The following is a 21,433-nucleotide window of genomic DNA, read 5'->3' on the forward strand; positions in this document are numbered from 1 at the left end:
TTTGGGGTTAGAAGTATTCACGGCCTGTTTTTTTTGGGGGGGGGGGGGAATGTACAAACACTAAACGTTCAGTTTAGCTCACACCAAACCATACATTTAAAGCACATGGTTTGCCCCACTCAAAGAATCATGGAAGATGTAGCTTGTTAAGGGTGCTGGGAACTATAGCTGTGAGGCACAAACTACAACTCCCATGATTCTTTGGGGGGGGAGAGAAATCTATGGTGTGAATGTGAGCTTATAACTTCCCCTCAACCTTTTTTTTACTAATGAAAAAGCAGCAACTGCTGTAGCCTTTCCTCACAGGGGATGAGCTCCACAGGGTGACCTGAAACATTCATCAAACCACACATCACAGCTCAAGACCCCCCCCCCAATCAGGGCCCACGTGGAGTTAGAACACCTCGCCCCAGCATGCATCGCTTCACACTGGCTTACAGCGATCCTCACCGCCCACTTCGGTGCTTGGATTTTCATCCACCCAAATTTTGCTGTTACGCCCCTGACCTTTGACGTTCTGCAGCCCACCCTCCTGAGCCCAACAGGTCTGCAAGACCCCTCTCCGGACGGGGATTTGCAGGGGTAGGAACCCCCACCCCCACCCCCACCCCACCCCAAAGAGGAATGAAAAGGCAGGGGGACTGAAAACAGCACTTTATTTGCACACATAAAACATTTACTTCTTCTTTGAAACACCCACGGTTCTGCCGCGGCGGCCGGTGGTCTTGGTGTGCTGGCCACGGACACGCAGGCTGCGGGGGAAGAAGAAGAACGTGCCAGATCAGAAAGGAGGGAGACGGCTGCCCCACGCCCCCCCTTTGCGCCCTCCTAGCTGCCATCTCAGCTGTCGAGACCTGATTCTTCGATGCAGCCTTGTCTGGCCCACCTCCCCCCCCCACTGCCCACACCAACTGCAGCTCCACCCGCCCCCCCACTCACCCCCAGAAGTGGCGCAGGCCCCGATGCGCCCGGATCTTCTTCAGGCGCTCCAGGTCCTCACGCAGCTTGTTGTCCAGCCCGTTGGCCAGGACCTGCAGGGGAGCAGAGAGAGCGGCAGTGTTGAAGGTGCCTTCGGCAGCAACCGGGCAGCCCTTCTCTGAATGGACGGCTGGATCCACAGCCACATGTCCAACCCTCTGGCCTGAGCCGGAGGCCCACCCACCTTTGTCTTGGGGGCCTTTCCCCAACACCAGCGTGCATTTAAAGCACATGCCTTCCCCCAAAGAATCCTGGGAACGGTAGCTTGTTAAAGGTGCTGGGAATCGTAGCACTGAGGGGTGAACTACACTTCCCAGGATTCTTTGGGGAAGCCATGCCTGTCAGTATAATTGTGCTTTAAATGGACGATGTGGCCCTAACCTCCAGAGACAAACTGAGCCCACTTCCCTTCTGGATGTTCTTCCGTAGATTATTATTATTGTTTGAGATCTTTAACGCTCTAATGCAATTTGTACGTTTTTATGTTGTACGTCGCCCAGAGTGGCTGGATAACCAGCCAGATGGGCGACTAATACTTTTAATAACTAAATAAGTTACGAAGGCCAAGGTCACGCTGCCTCCCTCTATCTGAGCGCTCTGCTCTCCCTCCGCTGTCTGTTTGGCTGGCAAGCCCGGCCACTGCCAACACCCCTGCGCTGTCTCCAATGCCCACGTTTCAGGTCTGCCGCGAGCCCTGCGGCGCCCGCCAGCGCCCTCACACAGAGGAGCCTCTCTCCACCTCGCGGCTCTCACCTGGCTGTACTTGCCGTCCTTCACGTCCTTCTGCCTGTTCAGGAACCAGTCGGGGATCTTGTACTGACGCGGGTTCTGCATGATGGTGATGACACGCTCCACCTACGGGAGAGCGCCGTGAGTGACACACAGAGGGGCTCTCACCCAAACGGCAATAATGGAAAGTCCGGCTCTAAGACGGAGCCACCAAGTCAGTCAAGGAAGGAGAGGGAACCCAAGACGCTGCAACCTGGAGAGGGCCCCGCTTGGAGGCCCCACAAGTCTCCGTGGGCCAGGCCCAAGGCAGCGGCAGCAGCATCGCCACCATCACCCACCCTGGCTGGCAGCTGAGGCCTTGAAAGCACTGGGCGTGAGACACCCCCAACTGGCTGCCCAAGCCCTCTCCTCCTCCCTTGCATCCGAAAAAGGGAGGCGCACCCTAATTTGTGCAGTTCAGCCTTCACCAAGCCGGTGCCCACCCACGGCCGGGTGATAGTGCACCCACCTGCCCTTGCAGGTAGACCCAAGATGGCACCTCCCCCAGAAAGGTGTGAACGCACCCAAAGTCCAGTTAAGGAAGAGCAAAGTGGAGACACCCCCCTTCGCCACCCACGTGGCCTCGTCACGTCTCACCTCATCTTCCGTGAGCTCCCCGGCCCTCTTGGTGAGGTCGATGTCCGCTTTCCTCAGCACCACATGGGCATAGCGCCTGCCGACACCCTGCAGCAAGAAAGAGGAGGGGGAGATTTAGGGAGAAGGAAACGGGGGGTGCAGAAACCACAGTCAGCTCACAGGAGACCTTTCGAGCCCCAACACGGCCAGAAACACCAAGATCACCAGACGCCATCGCCAGGAACGGCTGTCGGCACTCATGGAATAGTAGAGTCGGAAGGGGCCTCTAAGGCCATCAAGTCCAACCCCCTGCTCAACGCAGGAATCCATATCAAAGCATTCCCAACAGATGGCTGTCCATTGCAGCAGCGCCCTCCGTCCTTAACTCTGCCCATCGGCTTGGCAGAACAGATGACAGAGAGGCTCCCTCCAAAACACCCAGCAGGGCTTAGAAGCCCACAGATTCCGGGGGGCTTTTGGGATGGTGGCACCTGAGGACCCGGCATGAGCACTCAGGAATCCTGCCAATCAAGGCATGCGGGGAACCGGCTCAGCAACAGAGCAGGAGGTGCCAGACCGTGGCAGATGCTGCATGGAGGAGTTGCCTTTGGAGTAGGGCTAAACAGATGCGTGGTATTACAAGGGCAGGAGGAGAGCTGCCCGGGTGATCCACAGGCTCGCTTCAGCATCCTGCCCAGCTTATACTTTGGAGCTGGGCATTCAGAAAGGGGCAGCCTGGTCCCATGGAGTTCCGCAGGGCTTACATGCTCCTAAACAAGGCCATTGTTGAGGCCCCCGAACTATGGAACAGCTTACCTGAGGAGACACGCCTGACGCCTACGGTTCTTTCTTTTAGGCGCCAGGTTAAGACCTGGTTATACTCCCAGGCATTTTAACGTTCATGTTTTATATTCAATGTTTTTACTCTACCTTGTTGTGACCTTGTATGTTTTATTGTAACTTTGTCTTTTAACTCTGCTGTTCACCGCCCAGAGAGCTATTCGCTATGGGCGGTCTATAAATAAAATAAAATAAATAAAATAACTAAATAATAAGGGCCACACATGCACCTGCAGCCGCTCTGCGTTTATTCAGTTTTAATTTGCAACCAGGACGCGAGAGAAGAGGGTCCCACGGCCACCCGCCCCACCCCTCCCCTCCGCCTCGCAGACCTTGATGGCGGTGATGGCAAAAGCGATCTTCCGCCGCCCATCGATGTTGGTGTTGAGAACACGCAGGATGTGCTGGAACTTCTCTGGAATCACAAGAGACTTTAGGAGAAGAAGAGAGGTGGGGGAGAGAGTATAGATTTAGTGAGAATCCGGGAAGGGCAACGCATGTACTAGCAGAATAATAGCAGAATAAATGCATGGTGAGAGTGTGGCGTGACACCAGCAGAAAAATACGAGATGCAGCCAGGACCCCTTGCTTGGATTCTTTGGCCCAAAACTCCCTGCAGGCAGCTCCGATGTGAGACGTTCAGGCAAGCCTGGATTTTCTGAGCTGACCTGCCAAGGGCGGGGGAGATGGGACCTACTAAAGGCCATTTCCTTACCCCATCAGCCGGAATAACATTATTCCTCCCTCACTAAGAAAATGTATATAGAGAATTTCAACTTAAAATCCCAAAACAGCCCACGACATGTCAAATGCAACAAATAAAAGAAATCAAAGACGTGCAGCATTAAGGAATTTGTACTATTTTTAGCTTCACAGCCGCCCTGGGAGGAAGGCTAAGCTGAGAAAGGGTGCATGGGTGTAAATGGCCCAAGGGGCAAACCAAGCGGCCCTCAAAGTCCAAGGAGGGTTTGGCCCCAAATCAAGCCCATTTCTGTGTCTACACACACGCTCCCCCCCCCCATTCAGGGACCTGGCCTCAGGCAAGCCAAGCAACTCTATGCAGAACTGCGGTCATAAGAGCAACAGCCTGTCCTACCCCACATGGTTGTTGCAAGAAACATGCGAGACACCACACGGACGTTGCAAAGCAGGTTGAACTCTTGAAAGCCGTTTATTCTCAGCATGGTGGTGAAGAGGCTTAAAACAGCAACCCAGCTGTGGTTCCCCAAGAGGCAAGCCCCCCCCCAGGCCCAATGAGGCCAACTCCCAAGTAGACACGCAGAGATCTTTGCTCCAGTCCCAAATGCACTTTCAAAAGAGTAAGAGACACTGAAGGTTCAGATGTCCAACCCGAGGACTTCTCGGGTCCCTTCTAGGTCGCCCCTGCAAAGCCCTTTCCAAGGCTCAGCGCCCGTCCCCTTCCCAAACAGGGCGATACACAGAACTGGTCTACCTTGCAGACTTGTCGTAAGAACCACAAGAAATATGGTTCAAGGCAGGGTGTCCCGAACCCCCGCAAGGGCCGCAGGGATGCTCATCGTAAGCACCCCCCTCCCCATCTCCCTCTGCAGGCACACAGGGAGGGATGCCACCTCACAGGGGGTGCGGAAGGGACCCGCCAGCACGTAAAACAGCTACCAGGCCGGTATTCACCAGGTGAAGCTCCCCACCCATTCCCATATTTGGAAGCCGCTTTGCCCCATATAAAGGCCCAGGGAGAGGTTTCTCTCTCTCTCGAAAGGATCCCCCCCGAAGCCGGAGCCCAGGCGGTGCCCTTCACGCGGAGCCCCCCCGCACCCCTATTAGCGACGCCCCCGAGGCGGATGGCGGCGGATTCCCGGCCTCCCCTCTCCCGGACCCACCATGGCTGCGGCGCCCAGTTCTCGGTCCTGCTTCGGCCGGAAAAGGAAGTCGGCCCGGCGCGAGAGACCCGATATAAGCCCTCCCACTAAGCGAAGGAGACTTCCGGCGGAGGCTGAAGTCCCAAGAGAAGGTAAGGGCAAGCCCTCTTCCGGTTTAGCTTGGCAGGAATATAGAGATAGGAACATCTGAGCCACCGTAGAATATGAGACCCACACGCTTTATTCAATAAAGTTTATTGGACCTTCCACACTCTCATGGTGAACTGAGTTCCCTCTTCAGTGTAAAGTATCACTGGGTGGAAAGTATCATTGGCTCAGAGCCAATCGAGGTCCATGGGAAGTTCTCGCTTTGTTCTAAAAGGACGGATTTCGTGTCAGTCTAATTTTCTATCTCTATAGGCAGGTGACCCGTTTCTCTGAGTGCTGTGCTTTGTCCTGCAATGCCCGACTAGGAAACAAGGAGGCAGAGCAAAAGGTTCCGTCAGGAGTCTCTCCCTTTGTGTCAGAGAAAGGCACGAGCAGGTGGCCGCCTGTGCCTCTTTTTTTTGTTCGTGGGGGTGGGGTGGGGGTCATCTCAGTACGAAACGTTAGCCGCCCCAACCCTTGCTGGGTAGGAAGAGGCCGCCACGGGCCACTTCCGCAACGTCTCCGCCAGGCATTCTGGGGCGTGTAGTTCGAGGCTTAGAAGACCGGAAGTGGCTCCTATGGGATCCCCGGATGTGGCCGAGCAAGGAGAAGAGGGAAGAGAGGGGCGCCGGGCGGAGGTCGATGGCGGCAGCCGCTCTGGGGCCTGACCAGCAGGAGGAGTGGAGGCGGCGGCAGCAGGAGCAGCAGCGACTCCGGCCGGGGGACATGGATGAAGAAGAGGTGGGGGCCGGACCAGTTAGGGCCACTGACCGGTCCCCGTTTCCGGTCCATGTTTCTATCTCTCTCTGTTCTCCCTCCTTCTCCGGTCCCAGCTACAAAATTCACTGCGTGCTGGTGTTGGAGGGGGTCTTCGTTGACCTTTGCCCGCCCCCCGTTTAGCCTAAGACCTTTTCTACGTCACTTTTCAGGCATGCAATCTTTGTGCGCATGCGTGGGAGAAGAGGGTCCCTGTGCCCCTGCCTAAGCTGGGCTTCAGCTTTTTTGGGGGGGGGATGCACCCGTTGGATTTCTGCCTGCCACTGCCAAGCCGTTGCTTTGAGCAGCAGCTCCAAGGAGGGGAAAGAAGGATCTATATGCCACTTAGCAAGCAATAGGTGGCTTATATTCTGAAAAATGGGATATAAATAATTGTAACGAATTAAATAAACTGATAGGTTTTATAAGGGCGGTGCGAACTTGATGAATTTCTGCCTGTCTGTGCTGTTGTTGTCATGTGCCTTCAAATCGATTATGACTTATGGCGACCCTATGAATCAGCGACCTCCAAGAGCATCTGTCATGAGCCACCCTGTCCAGATCTGTCAATGTTAGGTTGCTGCTTTACATGACTTTAGTAGGGGCTTAGATAGAGCTTATTATAAATTAACTTAATTACACTTCCATCCTGCTTTCCCCCAAGGAGCTGCTGATTCTCCTTCTTGCTCACTCACCCTTTTGTCCTCACAACAACCGTGAGGAATAGTAACTGTCCCAATGTCACCCAGGGAGCTTCATGGCCGTAAAGGGATTTGAATCCAGTACTCTTAATCCCCAGCGGCACACTGGCCCTGTGAAGGAGGCGGAGAAGGAGCCTGCCAGTGGTGGTGTTAGCCAGAAGAGCCAATTTGGGGGAAGTGGGTAAGAGTGTCAGACTTAAGTGTGGCAAAGAGACAGGTCCAACTTCCTGTGTACTAATTTACCCTTCCCCTGCCTGCTCTCTAGGGTCAGAGTGAGGAGGCCCTGCAGCTGAATCTGGGGGAGCTGGACCTGACTTCTGATGAGTTCATCTTGGACGAAGTGGACAGTGAGTGCTCTCATGCAGCCTTCTTCCGAGCTCTGGAGGTCTGCTTGGTTTTGGTGGTTTCCAGTCATCAGGAGGAGACTGACTGTAACTCAGCAAACAGCAACAAAACATTTCCACTTCCCCCTGGAGAGGAGGGCCTGATTTCCTCAGCAGCCGGAGCTCCAGAAATGCCTTTTCTCACAAGGGGCCATCCTCTTCCTGAAGGACTCTCTTGCCTGCAGACACACACAGAGCAGCCTCTGCCTCCTCTTCTTGCTCCCTCCGAAGCTGCTTGTGGCTTTGCCCAGGTCCCCCACCCCGCCCCTGGCATCCCGAAAGGACCTTTCCCAAATTGGCACAGCAGCTCCCTGCCTCAGAGGAGGGGAATTCCCACCAGTGCACCCTTCTCCCCCATCTCCCATCATCATTGGCCAGTGTCTGTGCAATATTCTGGGGCTGCTAGGAGCTGGAGTCCGGCAACATTCGGAGGGCACCAGTTGGGGACGGCTGCCCTAACTTGAAAACACAGCAAGGCTTTGTGCCTCTGCTGTCCTCTCCGGAAAATGGCCTGCTTGAGAGGGCCAAGCTCAGAGCTTGGAAAAGTTACTTTTTTGAACTACAACTCTCATCAGCCTCAGCCAGCATGGCCACTGGATTGGGCTGATGGGAGTTGTAGTTCAAAAAAGTAACTTTTCCAAGCTCAGCTGGTTGCAGAATTTCTTCTTATCGTCCCAGTGGCTCTTCCCCCATCACATTCTTGCCGGGGGGGGGGGGAGAGGGAAAGAGAGAGAGAGAGACCAGCGCTGGCCTCTTGAATGACCTTGTGCCCTTTCTCTCTCCCAGTTCACATCCAGGCCAACTTGGAAGATGCACTGGTGCAGGAGGCCTTGAAAACGGTGAGGGAGGCTGCCGGCTGGGCTGGAGGCTGACAGGGCGGAGCTTGTTGGGATATGGGGAAGGGAGATCAGCCACCTGGGCTGCCTTTGGGAGGAGGGGCGGGATGTGCATTTAGGGATACCAAATAAAATAAATAAAAACCTTTTTCCCCTCCCATCTCCCGCTTTCGTCTTGCCAGGGGGTGGACCTGAGGCAATATTCCAAGCAGGTGGAGGTGGAGCTGCAGCAGATCGAGAATGCCTCCATCAAGGACTGTATCCTCGGCTATGGAAGGGAGCGGAGGGCTGGAGGGAAGGCTGGCCTGGCACAGATCACTTCCCCCTGCCCCCTTAAGGAGCAGCCTTGGCCTGGGTTTCTGTGCCCTGCGTGGGGGCTGGGGGGAGCGGCGCGGGGCTGTCCTCGGGCGTCTCCTCCTGAGGCTGCTCCCAGCATGCACTTCTTCTTAATGGCCGCCTCCAGACATCAAGGAGAGCAAGAACATTGCCTCTCTCCATACGCAGATTACGGCCTGTGACGCTGTCCTGCAGGTGAGGAGGGTCCCTCGGCTGGCCGGTCGGTGGGTGCATTCGAAGGCTGCTTAGCCCCCCTGTGCGCGTGTGAGAGAGATCTCTGTGGGGGGGTGCTGCTGTCCCCCTCCGCGATCCCTCGGTGGGAGCAGGGCCTGCGCTGCCCTGGCTGAGTCGCAGTGGGGCTCCTTTCTCCCCCTCGGGATGGGGAGGGGTTGCGTCCCACCAGCTGAGTCCTCTGCCCTTCCCCACCCCACCCTGGGTGGCTCTTGCGTGTCTGGTCGAAGCGCAGAGGGTCCCCGAGGGCGGCATCTCCAGGGAGGGCTGGGAGGGACCCCTGCCTGGAACCCCAAGAGCCGCTGCCAGTCAGTGTAAACAGTATTGAGCTATATGGGATGTGTGGTCTGGCTTCCTATGAAGTGGGGCTCAAGGTCCCCAAAGGCTCGGGCAGACTCTCCCCGTCCTCTGTTAAGCCTTCTCCCTCCTGCTGGGAGTCTCTCCTACCAAGCCAGCTGCCTCTGGCCCACTTGTGTGTGTGGGGCTGCCCCAGAGTGGCATCACTGGCCTGTTCTGACAGCCTCCTCCTTCCCAGGAATCATTTATTCTGGAGATGCTCCTCTCTCCACCAGCCACCTGTCTGCCTGCCTGGATGAATCCCCCTGGCCCCTTGTCATAGGATTGGGGAGGGGGGTTGGGACCATTTTACAGGTGGGGGCTCCTCACCCCCTCCTCCCTCCCCCCGCCCTGTGTGCAGCGCATGGAGGCCATGCTGAGCTCCTTCCAGTCCGACCTGAGCAGCATCAGCTGCGAGATCCAGACGCTGCAGGAGCAGTCGGTGGCCATGAACGTCCGTCTGCGCAACCGCCAGGCTGTCCGGGGACGCCTCTCCCAGCTGGTCGAGGAGCTGGACGTGCCCGAAGCGATGATCAGGTCAGCCTGTTCCTCTTTGGTTTTGGAGAAGCGGGGTCCAGGGCAGCGCAGGGTGAAAATTAAGACCGGATGTTGGGTCGCTTCATTTAGTCCAGTGTGGTGTAGTGGTTAGAGTGCTGGGCTAGGACCTGGGAGACCAGGGTTCGAATCCCCACTCAGCCATGAAGCTCACTGGGTGACCTTGGGCCAGTCACTGCCTCTCAGGCTAACGTACCTCACAGGGTTGTTGTGGGGATTAAATCACAAGGGGACAGAATCATCTGCACCATCTTGAGCTCCTTGGAGAAAAGGTGCGATAGAAATGCAATAAGTAAAGAGTGCAGGCGCCAAATAGGCAGCATCCTGGGCTGGTTATAAGGCAAGCCTTGTGGGTGGGACTTGATGGCGAGGCACTCCTGCCCCCCCAGACCCACTCACCCCCCTCCCCTCCCCAGCACCATCCTGGAAACGCCGGTGACGGAGCAGGCCTTCCTGGAGCAGCTACATGAGCTGAACAACAAGATCACGGCCGTGAAAGAGCAGGCCTTCCGCGAGACCATGGCCTGCAGCGATGTCACCGACGTCTTGGACAAGCTGAAAGCCAAGGTGAGGAGGCCGCAGGGGCCCCCGGCTGCGTGCCCCCCCTCGGGGCCAGTTTGGAGCCGGGCCAGCCGGAGCTCTGGTGGAAGGAGGTCTTGCCAAATGCAGCTCTGCCAACTCCCTCCTCCTCGTCCCCTTGGCTCTTCCCCCTTCTTGGAGGTTGTTTGGGGGGGAGAGATGTGAACACTGTGGAGGCGTGGGGCGCTGTGGGTCGAGGTCTCCCTCTGGAGGGCCCGGCCACTCAGTGGCCTTTGGGCTCCTATCGCTCTGGAAGCCCAACGGCTGCTTTGGGAGAATCTCTCTGCTTCCTACGTAAATTCCTCTGGGGCTTTCCCCATTTCCTTGGGAGCCAAATGCCGTGGGGCCCTTTCTGCATCTGTTTGATGCTGTGGTGCAGATTCCGGAGTGAATTTGAGGGAGGGGGGACAGGTCCCTGCGGCAGACTCTTTCAGCTTCTCAGGAGTCCTGCAGGAGGGAGGGAGAGAGAGGAGGCTGGTGGGTGGGGCCGGTCAGGTAGAAGGGACCCACCTGGCCCACTGCCTAATGTGCCCACGCAAGCATTTCTCCTGCCCCCCCCAGGCAGTGGCCAAGATCCGGGATTTCATCCTGCAGAAAATCTACTCCTTCCGCAAGGCGATGACCAACTACCAGATCCCCCAGAATGCACTGCTCAAGCACAGGTAGGAGGCTGGGCCAGGGAGTCTCCCAGACTGCACTCTGCTGGCTCTGTGCCAATAGGAGAGCAGCCTTGGATTCGTTTGTAAAATTTTGCAAGTGTTCGATGGAGGCGGTCAGAATAGAACCCGGAGCGTTGCCTGCAGCGGCATCATCCTTGCTGTGGGGTTTCCCAGCATGCATTGCCAAGTGCTAGGCTGGAAGGAGACCGTTGCAGCCCCACAGACAGCCCCCTCCCCTTCTTTGGGGCTCTGTCTCCCTACTCCTGCACTTTGGGGAGGGGTCTCTCCCCCCCCCCATTGCCTCTCACCCTTCTCCCTGGGGCAGGTTTTTCTACCAGTTCCTGCTGGGGCACGAGCGGGCGGTCGCCAAGGAGGTCCGGGACGACTACGTGGATACGATGAGCAAGGTCTTCCTCAGCTACTTCAAGTCCTACACCAGCCGCCTCATGAAAGTGCAGGTGAGGGCACTGCAGCTGCAGGGGGGCAGCCTTGGGGGCCTTTCAGGGCTGCGCTTCGCCCCCCCCCTTTCGACCGGCCCATTCTGTCATTTCAGCAAATGTTGTTTATGTCTGTGTCTCTCTCCTCCCCCCCCCCCCCGTGCAGTACGAGGAAGTGGCTGAGAAGGACGACCTCATGGGGGTGGAGGACACGGCCAAGAAGGATATCCTTTCCTCTCCTCTGTGGGGACCGGGGGGGGGGCATGGGTGGCGGGAGGGGTCAGGTCTCTGCCTCACCCTGCGCATCCCCCCCTGAGCTGCCTTCCAAGTCCGTGGCTGCCAGAAGGGGGCTTTGGGGCCTGACCTGCGTCTACCGTCCGGGGGGGGGGCTTGGATCTGGGGCAAGGACGTGAGTGGGGGTGGGGGGAGCAGGGGCCACTTCCCCGCCTTGCCCTTGACTCCGTCTCCCGCCCACGCTTCTTCTCGAAGCCCTCCCTCCGGAACCGCAACACCGTTTTCACCCTGGGGAACCGCGGGGCTGTGATTGGGGGGGCCGAACTGGAGGGCCCCATCCTCGTCCCCCACTCCGCCCAGAAGAGCGACGTTCGTGTAAGTCGCTGCCTGAAGCTCCCCCCCCCCCAACTGTACTCTTAACCTCCTTTTCTCTTTGGGTCGTAATGTGGGGGGGGGAGTTGTTCTTCCTTGCTTCACAGAGACTATTATTTTATGGATTTTTAAAAAAAATTGTTTGTGCTGTGTTTTTATGTTAAACTGCTTAGATATTTTTTATTATATTAAGCAATCGAAATACGTAATAAATAAACATACCATGTAAATTTTGTTCAGTTTTGAGACACATTGTCCTCTTAACTGGGATTCACCTGCCCTTTTATGGTGACAGATGAGGGAGGGGGGTAGAGGAATGGACTGGCAAGCCAGACCCCCCCTTGCCCGCCCCCTCCTTCTTCTGGATGATTGGCGGAGGGTTTATCTGTGGCTCTGGCCCCGATCCTGGCCCGGCCCCTCCTCTCCAATGACCTAGAGAGGTAGTGGGCTCTCTGGAGTAGGTAGTGGAAGGGTTCGGATTTGTTAGGCACTGGGGAACATTTTGGGACAAGCCGGGCCTGTACAAAAGGGACGGGCTCCACTTGAACCAGAATGGAACCAGACTGCTGGCACTTAAAATTAAAAAGGTGGCAGAGCAGCTTTTAAACTGACTGAGGGGTGAAACCCGACAGGAGCTGAGAAAGGTCTGGTTCGGAATAAACCTCCCCCCTGGGATAAAGACCAAAGAAATGATGAAATTTTAAAAGGGGTAGGCCTAGAAGTAGGCATTGTGAGAGCAGAGGCCCAGGATATCAATTCAGAAGGGCAAAATTACCACAGACCAAACCACAAGTGCCAAAGACACTTAAAGAGAGACACTGCTTACAAGTGCCTGTACGCTAATGCTAGGAGCCTCCGAACCAAGATGGGAGAACTGGAGTCCTTGGTCTTAGAGAAGAGCATTGATATAGTGAGCATAACGGAGACCTGGTGGAATGGAGAAAACCAGTGGGATACGGTTATCCCTGGATATAAACTATATCAGAAGCACAGGGAAGGACGTATTGGTGGCGGAGTCGCTCTATACGTGAAAGAAGGCGTTGAATCCAGCAAGCTTGAAACCCCAAAAGAGGTGGATTCCTCCACAGAATCGTTGTGGGTGGTGATACCATGCCCCAGGAGGGATTTAATACTGGGAACGATCTATCTTCCCCCTGATCAAAATGCTCAGGGAGACCTTGAGATGAGATATGAAATTGAGGAAGCATCCAAACTAGGAAATGTGGTAGTAATGGGTGACTTCAACTACCCGGACATAGACTGGCTGCATATGTGTTCCAGTCATGACAAAGAAGCAAAGTTTCTAGATATTCTAAATGACTATGCCCTAGACCAGTTGGTCATGGAACCGACCAGAGGGACGGCAACCCTGGACTTAATCCTCAGTGGGGACCGGGACCTGGTGCGAGATGTAAGTGTTGTTGAACCGATTGGGAGCAGTGACCACAGTGCTATTAAATTAAACATACATGTAACTGGCCAATTGCCAAGAAAATCCAACACGGTCACATTTGACTTCAAAAGAGGAAACTTCACAAAAATGAGGGGATTGGTAAAAAGAAAGCTGAAAAACAAAGTCCAGAGGGTCACATCACTCGAAAATGCTTGGAAGTTGTTTAAAAACACTATATTAGAAGCTCAACTGGAGTGCATACCGCAGATCAGAAAAGGTACCGCTAGGGCCAAGAAGATGCCAGCATGGTTAACGAGCACAGTCAAGGAAGCTCTTAGAGGCAAAAAGTCTTCCTTCAGAAAATGGAAGTCTTGTCCGAATGAAGAAAATAAAAAAGAACACAAACTCTGGCAAAAGAAATGCAAGAAGACAATAAGGGATGTTAAAAAAGAATTTGAGGAGCACATTGCTAAGAACATAAAAACCAACAACAAAAAATTCTATCAATACATTCAAAGCAGGAGACCATCTAGGGAGACGATTGGACCCTTGGATGATAAGGGAGTCAAAGGTGTACTAAAGAACGATAAGGAGATTGCAGAGAAGCTAAATGAATTCTTTGCATCTGTCTTCACAGTGGAAGATATAGGGCAGATCCCTGAACCTGAACTAACATTTGCAGGAAGGGATTCTGAGGAACTGAGACAAATAGTGGTAACGAGAGAGGAAGTTCTAGGCTTAATGGACATTATAAAAACTGACAAATCATCGGGCCCGGATGGCATCCACCCGAGAGTTCTCAAAGAACTCAAAGGTGAAATTGCTGATCTGCTAACTAAAATATGTAACTTGTCCCTCGGGTCCTCCTCCGTGCCTGAGGACTGGAAAGTGGCAAATGTAACGCCAATCTTCAAAAAGGGATCCAGAGGGGATCCCGGAAATTACAGGCCAGTTAGCTTAACTTCTGTCCCTGGAAAACTGGTAGAAAGTATGATTAAAGCTAGATTAACTAAGCACATAGAAGAACAAGCCTTGCTGAAGCAGAGCCAGCATGGCTTCTGCAAGGGAAAGTCCTGTCTCAGTAACCTATTAGAATTCTTTGAGAGTGTCAACAAGCATATAGACAGAGGTGATCCAGTGGACATAGTGTACTTAGACTTTCAAAAAGCGTTTGACAAGGTACCTCACCAAAGGCTTCTGAGGAAGCTTAGCAGTCATGGAATAAGAGGAGAGGTCCTCTTGTGGATAAAAAATTGGTTAAGAAGCAGAAAGCAGAGAGTAGGAATAAACGGACAGTTCTCCCAGTGGAGGGCTGTAGAAAGTGGAGTCCCTCAAGGATCAGTACTGGGACCTGTACTTTTCAACTTGTTCATTAATGACCTAGAATTAGGAGTGAGCAGTGAAGTGGCCAAGTTTGCTGATGACACTAAATTGTTCAGGGTTGTTAAAACAAAAAGGGATTGCGAAGAGCTCCAAAAAGACCTCTCCAAACTGAGTGAATGGGCAGAAAAATGGCAAATGCAATTCAATATAAACAAGTGTAAAATTATGCATATTGGAGCAAAAAATCTTAATTTCACATATACGCTCATGGGGTCTGAACTGGCAGTGACCGACCAGGAGAGAGACCTCGGGGTTGTAGTGGACAGCACAATGAAAATGTCGACCCAGTGTGCGGCAGCTGTGAAAAAGGCAAATTCCATGCTAGCGATAATTAGGAAAGGTATTGAAAATAAAACAGCCGATATCATAATGCCGTTGCATAAATCTATGGTGCGGCCACATTTGGAATACTGTGTACAGTTCTGGTCGCCTCATCTCAAAAAGGATATTATAGAGTTGGAAAAGGTTCAGAAGAGGGCAACCAGAATGATCAAGGGGATGGAGCGACTCCCTTACGAGGAAAGGTTGCAGCATTTGGGGCTTTTTAGTTTGGAGAAGAGGCGGGTCAGAGAAGACATGATAGAAGTGTATAAAATTATGCATGGCATTGAGAAAGTGGATAGAGAAAAGTTCTTCTCCCTCTCTCATAATACTAGAACTCGTGGACATTCAAAGAAGCTGAATGTTGGAAGATTCAGGACAGACAAAAGGAAGAACTTCTTTACTCAGCGCATAGTTAAACGATGGAATTTGCTCCCACAAGATGCAGTAATGGCCACCAGCTTGGACGGCTTTAAAAGAAGATTAGACGAATTCATGGAGGACAGGGCTATCAATGGCTACTAGCCGTGATGGCTGTGCTGTGCCACCCTAGTCAGAGGCAGCATGCTTCTGAAAACCAGTTGCCGGAAGCCTCAGGAGGGGAGAGTGTTCTTGCACTCGGGTCCTGCTTGCGGGCTTCCCCCAGGCACCTGGTTGGCCACTGTGAGAACAGGATGCTGGACTAGATGGGCCACTGGCCTGATCCAGCAGGCTCTTCTTATGTTCTTATGTTCTTATGACCCTGGAGGCATTCAAGAGGCATCCGGACATGCTTTGATTTGGATCCCTGCATTGTGCAGGGGGTTGGACTTGATGGCCTTACAGGCCTCTTCCAGCTACACTATTCTGTGACTCTCTCTCTCTCTCTCTCTCCCTCCCTGCTGCTTGCAGTACCCCTTTGAGTCGCTCTTCCGCAGCCAGCACTTTGCCCTGCTGGACAACAGCTGCCGGGAATACCTCTTCCTCTGCGACTTCTTCCTTGTGTCGGGGACCCCCGCCCTGGACCTCTTCAACGCCGTCATGGGGAAGACGCTGACCATGTTCTTCGTGAGTCGGGGAGAGGGCTGGGCACAACTCTTCCCAGGGACTCAGAAAAACGGGGCGGTCTTGATCTTGTGTCTTCCTGCCTCTCTGAAATGGATCTTTTTGAGGGAAAATGGAAACGGAACGCCCTCAAGCCGAGCTTTGTCCGGAAGCATGAGCTCTGCTCCCAGGAGGCTCCCTGGTGTGGAGTCAAAGCCTTGCTCCCGCCAGCTCAATGCCGCCCTCATCGGCTGGTGGTGGCGTTCCTGGAGATGCCGCCGTCAGGGTGCAGTCTGGGCCCTCCGGCCTGCACAGCACCCCACTGAGCTGAGGACCTTGCCCCACTCGTGTTGAAGCCAGCCAGGCCCAGCCAGCTCCTTGGAAGCTGGAGGGGGGGGGCAGGCAGGGAACACTTCTTGGGAAATGGATCCATTCAGGTGCGGTTCATGAGGTTTAATTGGGCCTTGGGGGCCGCCTCAGACTCCGTTCTGCACCCCAGGACCTTCTTCTCTTTCGTCTGAATACAGAGCACAGAATTTGGGGTTGCAGGGAGGGGAGGGGAGGGGGAAGGGGCACTGTTAAGTGAAGAGGAGGGCTTCATAATATGAGACGGATTGAGATGGGCCACGTGTGGGTGGTCCCCAAAGTCATGCCAGCCAGCAAACCACCTGACCGCTTGCCCCTCCCTCCCTCCCCTGTCTCTTCTCTCACCCCCCCCACAACAGAAGCACATGGACTCCTACGTGAGCGACTGCTACGACAGCATTGCCGTCTTCCTCTGCATCCACATCGTCCTGCGCTTCAGAGCCATCATGGCCAAGCGCAACATCCCGGCCATTGACAAGTGGGTGAGGCCTGGGCCTCTCTCTCTCTCTCTCTTCCCCCCCCCACAAAACACCCTAATTTCCTCCAGGGGGGAGCCCTAACCAGAGCCTCTCTTCTGCCCCCGACACCCCGCTTGGTCGTAAAGTTGGGGGAGCTTTAACCCGCTGCCGTCCCAGAAGAGAGGCGTCCACTCAGGGCCCTACTGGTGACAGCACCTGGGTTTCTTCAGGAGCAGGTTCCCAGCCGCCCTCTTCTGCTGGACGAAGGGGGCGGCCCACTCGTCAGCCGAGGGTTGCTGCCCCCTTGCTGTGGCTCGCTGGGGCCTGAGCCGTTGGATCTCAAGTGTCCTGTCCGCCCCCTTTCTCTCTCCCCCCCCCCCCCGCCTCTGGCTGCCACATGTAGATATTGGGACACGTTGCTGGAGATGTTGTGGCCCCGTTTCGAGCACATCTTGGAGCTGAACATCCAAAGCATCCAGAACACTGACCCCCAGAAGCTGGGGTTCCTGGACACGCGGCCCCACTACGTAAGTCCCAGAGGAGGAGGGGGATCTGGATCTCTTGGAGGAACGGAGGCATCTCCTCTTCCAGGCTTCACTGGAGGGCCCGGCTGCTTCTTCCTGGGGCCCCCTGACGGAACTCATTCCTCCAAGATGTGGGGGGAGGGCACTGGCTTCCCTAGAGCTTGGCACAGAAGGGCCGGATGGGATCCTCATGGCGGCTTCTTCATGTCAACCCCCCCCAGTCATTCATCATTCATTTCAAATATTTGCATGCGGTGGGTCAAGGTACGTAAATAAAAACCTGGGGTTCTATTCAGCTAACTCAGAGTAGATCCACTGAAATGAATGGACCCAAGTTAGCCATGTCCATTGACTTTAGTGGGGGGTCTACTCTGGGCAGGACAAGGATTCAGTGCCACTCTACAGGGTTGTGGTTTGGCTTGCGCCATAGAACTTCCCTCTCTTCTCCCTGCAGCTGCCCCTCCCTGCTCAAAATCTGCTCCTGAGAGTTGGGGGGCCCAGTGGAGGGAGGGAGGGGCCTGACGGAGCTGGAGTGTGGCCTCCTGTGCCGGTGCAGCGTCTCTTACTCCTGCCTTGCCCCCCCAGATCACCCGCCGTTATGCAGAGTTCTCCTCGGCCATCGTCAGCATCAACCAGACCTTCCCGCACGACCGGACCTTGGCCCTGCTGGGGCAGCTTCAGGTAGGGCCCCCGCAGCCTTCCCCAGGATGGCGACTGGGCTGGTTCTCGAGAGGGAGAAGCGATTCTGTGGTGCCTGGGGGTCTGCTGCGGAGGGAGTGGGGTGCACCCGGCTGCACTGGGGAGGGAGACAACCTGGAAGGAGGACTTGGCCTCTCTGCTGCTGACAGAGAAGGCAAGCAGGGGTGGGGGACTGCGGCAGAGCCCCTCGCCTGCACACACGAGGTGCTGAGATCAATCCCTGGCATGTCCGGTTAAAGAAGGCGGGGGCTCCGTCAGGGACCCTTTGCCTGCCTTCTCCTCTGAGGTGGCCTTTGTCCCCCTCCCTCCCTCCCTCCCTCCCTCCCTCCCCGCCAGACCGAGGTGGAGAATTTTGTTCTGCGTGTGGCAGCCGAGTTTTCGTCCCGCAAAGAGCAGCTCATCTTCCTCATCAACAATTACGACATGATGCTGGGTGTCCTCATGGTAAGCGGGGGCCGAGCCCCCTACAGCAGGGGCCGGCCGAGGGTGGGCGGGGTCTCCTCTAGAAGATTTCCGGCTGGGTTCCAGTAGACTGGCCAGGATTTCCCAACCGTTGGACAACAGGGACAGCAAAGCGTTGTTTTCCTCTCTCCTAAATCAGGCAGCTGGGAGGGGGGGCTGCACAGGAACAGATTTGTGCAAAAGGGTTTGGGTCATGCTTGGGGGCTTCCTCCCATCTGGGGCTCCTGGTTGGCCACTGGGAGAACTGGCTACACCGGGGCCCCTTTGACCCGATCCAGCTTCTGGTGACTCTGCCTCCTTTGCCTGTATGGCACCTCGTGATATTTTATATGGAAGGGGGGTGGTTTATAACAATTCAGATTAAATACATACATTTAGTAAAAAGAAAACCAAATTTCTGAGCTTGTCTTCGGAGGCGCTTTCACCCACAGTTCCCTGCCTGCCGTCCAGAGCCACCGTGCTGCCCCTGGCGCCCATTGGCGGATCCGCGGGGGTCCCGCTGAGAAGTGGGGATATCCCAGAAAGCCAGAAGTCTGCCCCCACTCTAACCCCAGGGGAGAGGAAGTGGCCAGGGTGGTGGTGGTGGTGGGGTAGAGCAAGTCCCTCCTCTTCCCCACTACCCCCCGCCCCCGTTTGACAGCCCACCTTCTCCCCCTCCCCAGGAGCGAGCGGTGGAGGAGAGCAAAGAGGTGGAAGGCTTCCAGCAGCTATTGAGTGCTCGGACGCAGGTAGGCGAAGGCGGGGGGGAGAGAGATTGCACCTTCAGGGCCCTCTCACACCACCCCTCCCTTGTCTGCTTCGGGGGTGAGCGGGTGGAGACCTAGGCTAGTGGAGGGAGACCCTTTCCTAGTGGCCACAGCATGTCAGGTTCCAGGTGGGATGCAAACATCCTTGCAGTTTCCTCCCTCCCCTCTTTGAGGGTTTGATGTGCCTCATTTGAACATGAGGGCTAGTAACTTGAGACTGATGCAGGCTGGCAGCCTGTTAAGTGTGAGCTTGTGAGCGGCACGGTGGAGAGAGCTGGGCACAGAGACACACACCCCAGGTTTGGCCACTGGCATCTTTTGGGCCCTGAGGACATTTCAGCTTTCCTGAAGTGGCAGCAGCTGATACAATTGCAGCGGTGCTACAGACCAGCCTTCCCCAACCTGGCGCCCTCCAGATGTGGGGCATCTGGAGCTTGGGGTCCAGGGACAGGTCTGGAGGGGGCCAGATTGGGGAAGCTCCTCTGAGCAGAGCATGTTCTCTCTCCCCCCCCCCCCGGCTGCTTTCCAGGAGTTCATTGAGGAACTTTTGGCACCTGGCTTTGGGGGTATGATTGCGTTTGTGAAGGAGGCAGAGACCCTGGCGGAGCGTGGCCAGCTGGAGCGGCTGCGGGGGGAGGAAGGTGAGTGGCAGGTGGGCTGGTGGGACGGGGGCTGCCTTTGCCCCGCCTCCCCCCAGAGACACCCTCAACTCTCTTGCTCCCTGTTCCCGCCCCACCCGCAGCCCGGGTGACACAGCTGGTGCGCGGCTTTGCCGGCACCTGGAAGACGGCCGTGGAGTCCCTGAGCCAGGACGTGATGCGCTCCTTCACCAACTTCAAGAACGGCACCACCATCATCCAGGTTGGGGGCGGGAGGGGGAGGTGGGGAAGGGAGGGTGGACGGCCCCAGCTGCGCCCATTTGCACCCCCAGGGAGGGAGGGAGGAGACACCGCAAGAGGGCCAGAGCAGACACGGCCGGAGTGAAAGCCGGGAAAGGCAGGAGTTTCCTCCTGTTTAAAACATCCCTCCGCTCTCCAGTTGCATGTCAGGGGAACTTTGGGTTGGGAAGAGGAGGTGGCTGCCAACCCTCTCTGCCTGCCCCCCAGAGTGCCTTGCCCCAAGCAGAACGGGCCCTTCCCCCCCTTTGGTGCCGGATTCCGGCCGGAACCTCTCCTTCCTGCCTTTGAAATAAGCATGTGCACATATATATATACGCATATATGTATGTATGTAGGTAACTAGTCTCATTAAGCTAGAAAACACATCCAACTTTTTAAAGTTTGTCAGTCACTTCTCCCCCCCACCCCCGGATATTGGGGAGAGGACTTTGGGGGGGAGTCCCATACTCCCAAAATTCTCCCCCCCACTCAGCCTCCTGAGGCCCAGTTGCCAACAGCAGCTGCAGAAGGTGAGGGGCTGGGCTGGGCCCTCCAGCCGGGAATGCTTCCGGCCCCCGGGCGCTTGCAGGGGTCAAGGGAACACCCAGCGCTCAGGGGGGCCTCGCAGCAGGTGGGAAGGGCTGTTGCCCCGCTGGGAGACCCCTGCAGACAGAGCCAGGCCTGGCAGCCCCAGGAGTGGTGAGGGGAGCGCCCCTCCCTCTCTGCCGCCAGCAGGGCCTGCGCTCTCGCTTGTGATGGGGTAGCTTTGTCGGGGCCAAGTCCTGGGCTGGGCAGTTCACAGTGGAAGCGCTGGAGATGAGGCCTTCTGGCCCTCCTGCCCTCCAGGGTCCTTGCTGGGAGCCTGCTGTGGGGAGACGCTCACCACAAACCCCCTTCGTTTGGCGCCTTCCTCTTCCCCTCCAGCCTCTTGAAGAGGTGGCAGGCAGGCAGCAAAGGGCTTGGCTTCCTCAGAGCCAGCTTCTGGGGCAGGCACAACGGCACTTGTGGTGGGAGTTGGCTGGGTTCTGCATCACCGAAATCTGCTTCCCTTGGGGTTCAAAGTCCACTTGCACTCTTCTTCCCCACTTACCAATGGGGCCCGTGGGCAGCTGTGCTGGGGGTCTTGCTGGGGTCTGGCGTGCCTCCATGTGCGCTTGCTCTTGCGTGCGCTTATTGCCTTCTGCCACCCCCTCCCCCCTCCTCCACCGCCCTGCCTCTCACCCCCCATCCCCACCTCTGCCCGCAGGGGGCGCTGACGCAGCTCATCCAGTACTACCACCGCTTCCACAAGGTCCTGGCGCTGGCCCCCCTCAAGGCCCTGCCGGTCCGCTCGGAGCTCATCAACATCCACCACCTGATGGTCGAAGTGAAGAAACACAAGCCCAACTTCTGACGGGGGAGGGGTGCCTTCTTTGGGGAGGTGGGGGGAGGCCTTTGTGCTCCTCCCAGCCCCGCTTATCATTCCTAGCTCTTTGTGGTGGGGAGGGGAACGCAGAGGCCAGCGCTGTGCTGCTTGACTGTCTCTTATGTTTTGCTTTGTACAGTGGCAATAAATAATCTAGCAACGCAGTTTGCAGTTCCTGGCCTTGGCCCTGGTTTTTGGGGTGGGGAGGGA

General features: G+C 55.9%; 2 protein-coding genes across 5 annotated transcripts; one reads left to right on the forward strand and one right to left on the reverse strand.

Moving 5' to 3' along the window:
• Nucleotides 1-639: 639 nt before the first annotated feature.
• Nucleotides 640-5,233, reverse strand: RPS18 (ribosomal protein S18). The gene is made up of 6 exons (XM_061621580.1): nt 5,025-5,233; nt 3,495-3,593; nt 2,344-2,430; nt 1,732-1,833; nt 940-1,031; nt 640-752 (listed from the first exon to the last, which is right to left on the reverse strand). The coding sequence occupies exons 1-6, from the start codon at nt 5,208-5,210 to the stop codon at nt 677-679; spliced, it is 642 nt and encodes a 213-aa protein (XP_061477564.1). The 5' UTR covers nt 5,211-5,233; the 3' UTR covers nt 640-676.
• A 386-nt stretch (nt 5,234-5,619) lies between these two features.
• On the forward strand, nt 5,620-21,387 carry VPS52 (VPS52 subunit of GARP complex). 4 transcript variants are annotated; one of them, XM_061621517.1, is made up of 20 exons: nt 5,635-5,891; nt 6,873-6,954; nt 7,777-7,829; nt 8,009-8,084; nt 8,290-8,357; nt 9,091-9,266; nt 9,701-9,851; nt 10,425-10,525; nt 10,848-10,980; nt 11,126-11,183; nt 11,435-11,568; nt 15,554-15,709; nt 16,411-16,529; nt 16,913-17,036; nt 17,619-17,714; nt 18,069-18,176; nt 18,857-18,922; nt 19,470-19,581; nt 19,683-19,801; nt 21,065-21,387. In XM_061621517.1, exons 1-20 carry the CDS (start codon nt 5,742-5,744, stop codon nt 21,209-21,211), a joined length of 2,229 nt encoding a protein of 742 aa, XP_061477501.1. In that variant the 5' UTR covers nt 5,635-5,741; the 3' UTR covers nt 21,212-21,387. The 4 variants fall into 4 exon arrangements, with proteins under 4 accessions (XP_061477502.1, XP_061477500.1, XP_061477503.1 ...); XM_061621516.1 differs by lacking the exon at nt 19,683-19,801 and having other exon boundaries at nt 5,624-5,891; XM_061621519.1 differs by lacking the exons at nt 11,126-11,183; nt 11,435-11,568 and having other exon boundaries at nt 5,630-5,891.
• Nucleotides 21,388-21,433: the final 46 nt, after the last annotated feature.

Source organism: Rhineura floridana, chromosome 3 (genome assembly GCF_030035675.1).
Source record: "Rhineura floridana isolate rRhiFlo1 chromosome 3, rRhiFlo1.hap2, whole genome shotgun sequence".
In the NCBI taxonomy this organism is placed as follows: Eukaryota; Metazoa; Chordata; class Lepidosauria; order Squamata; family Rhineuridae; genus Rhineura; species Rhineura floridana.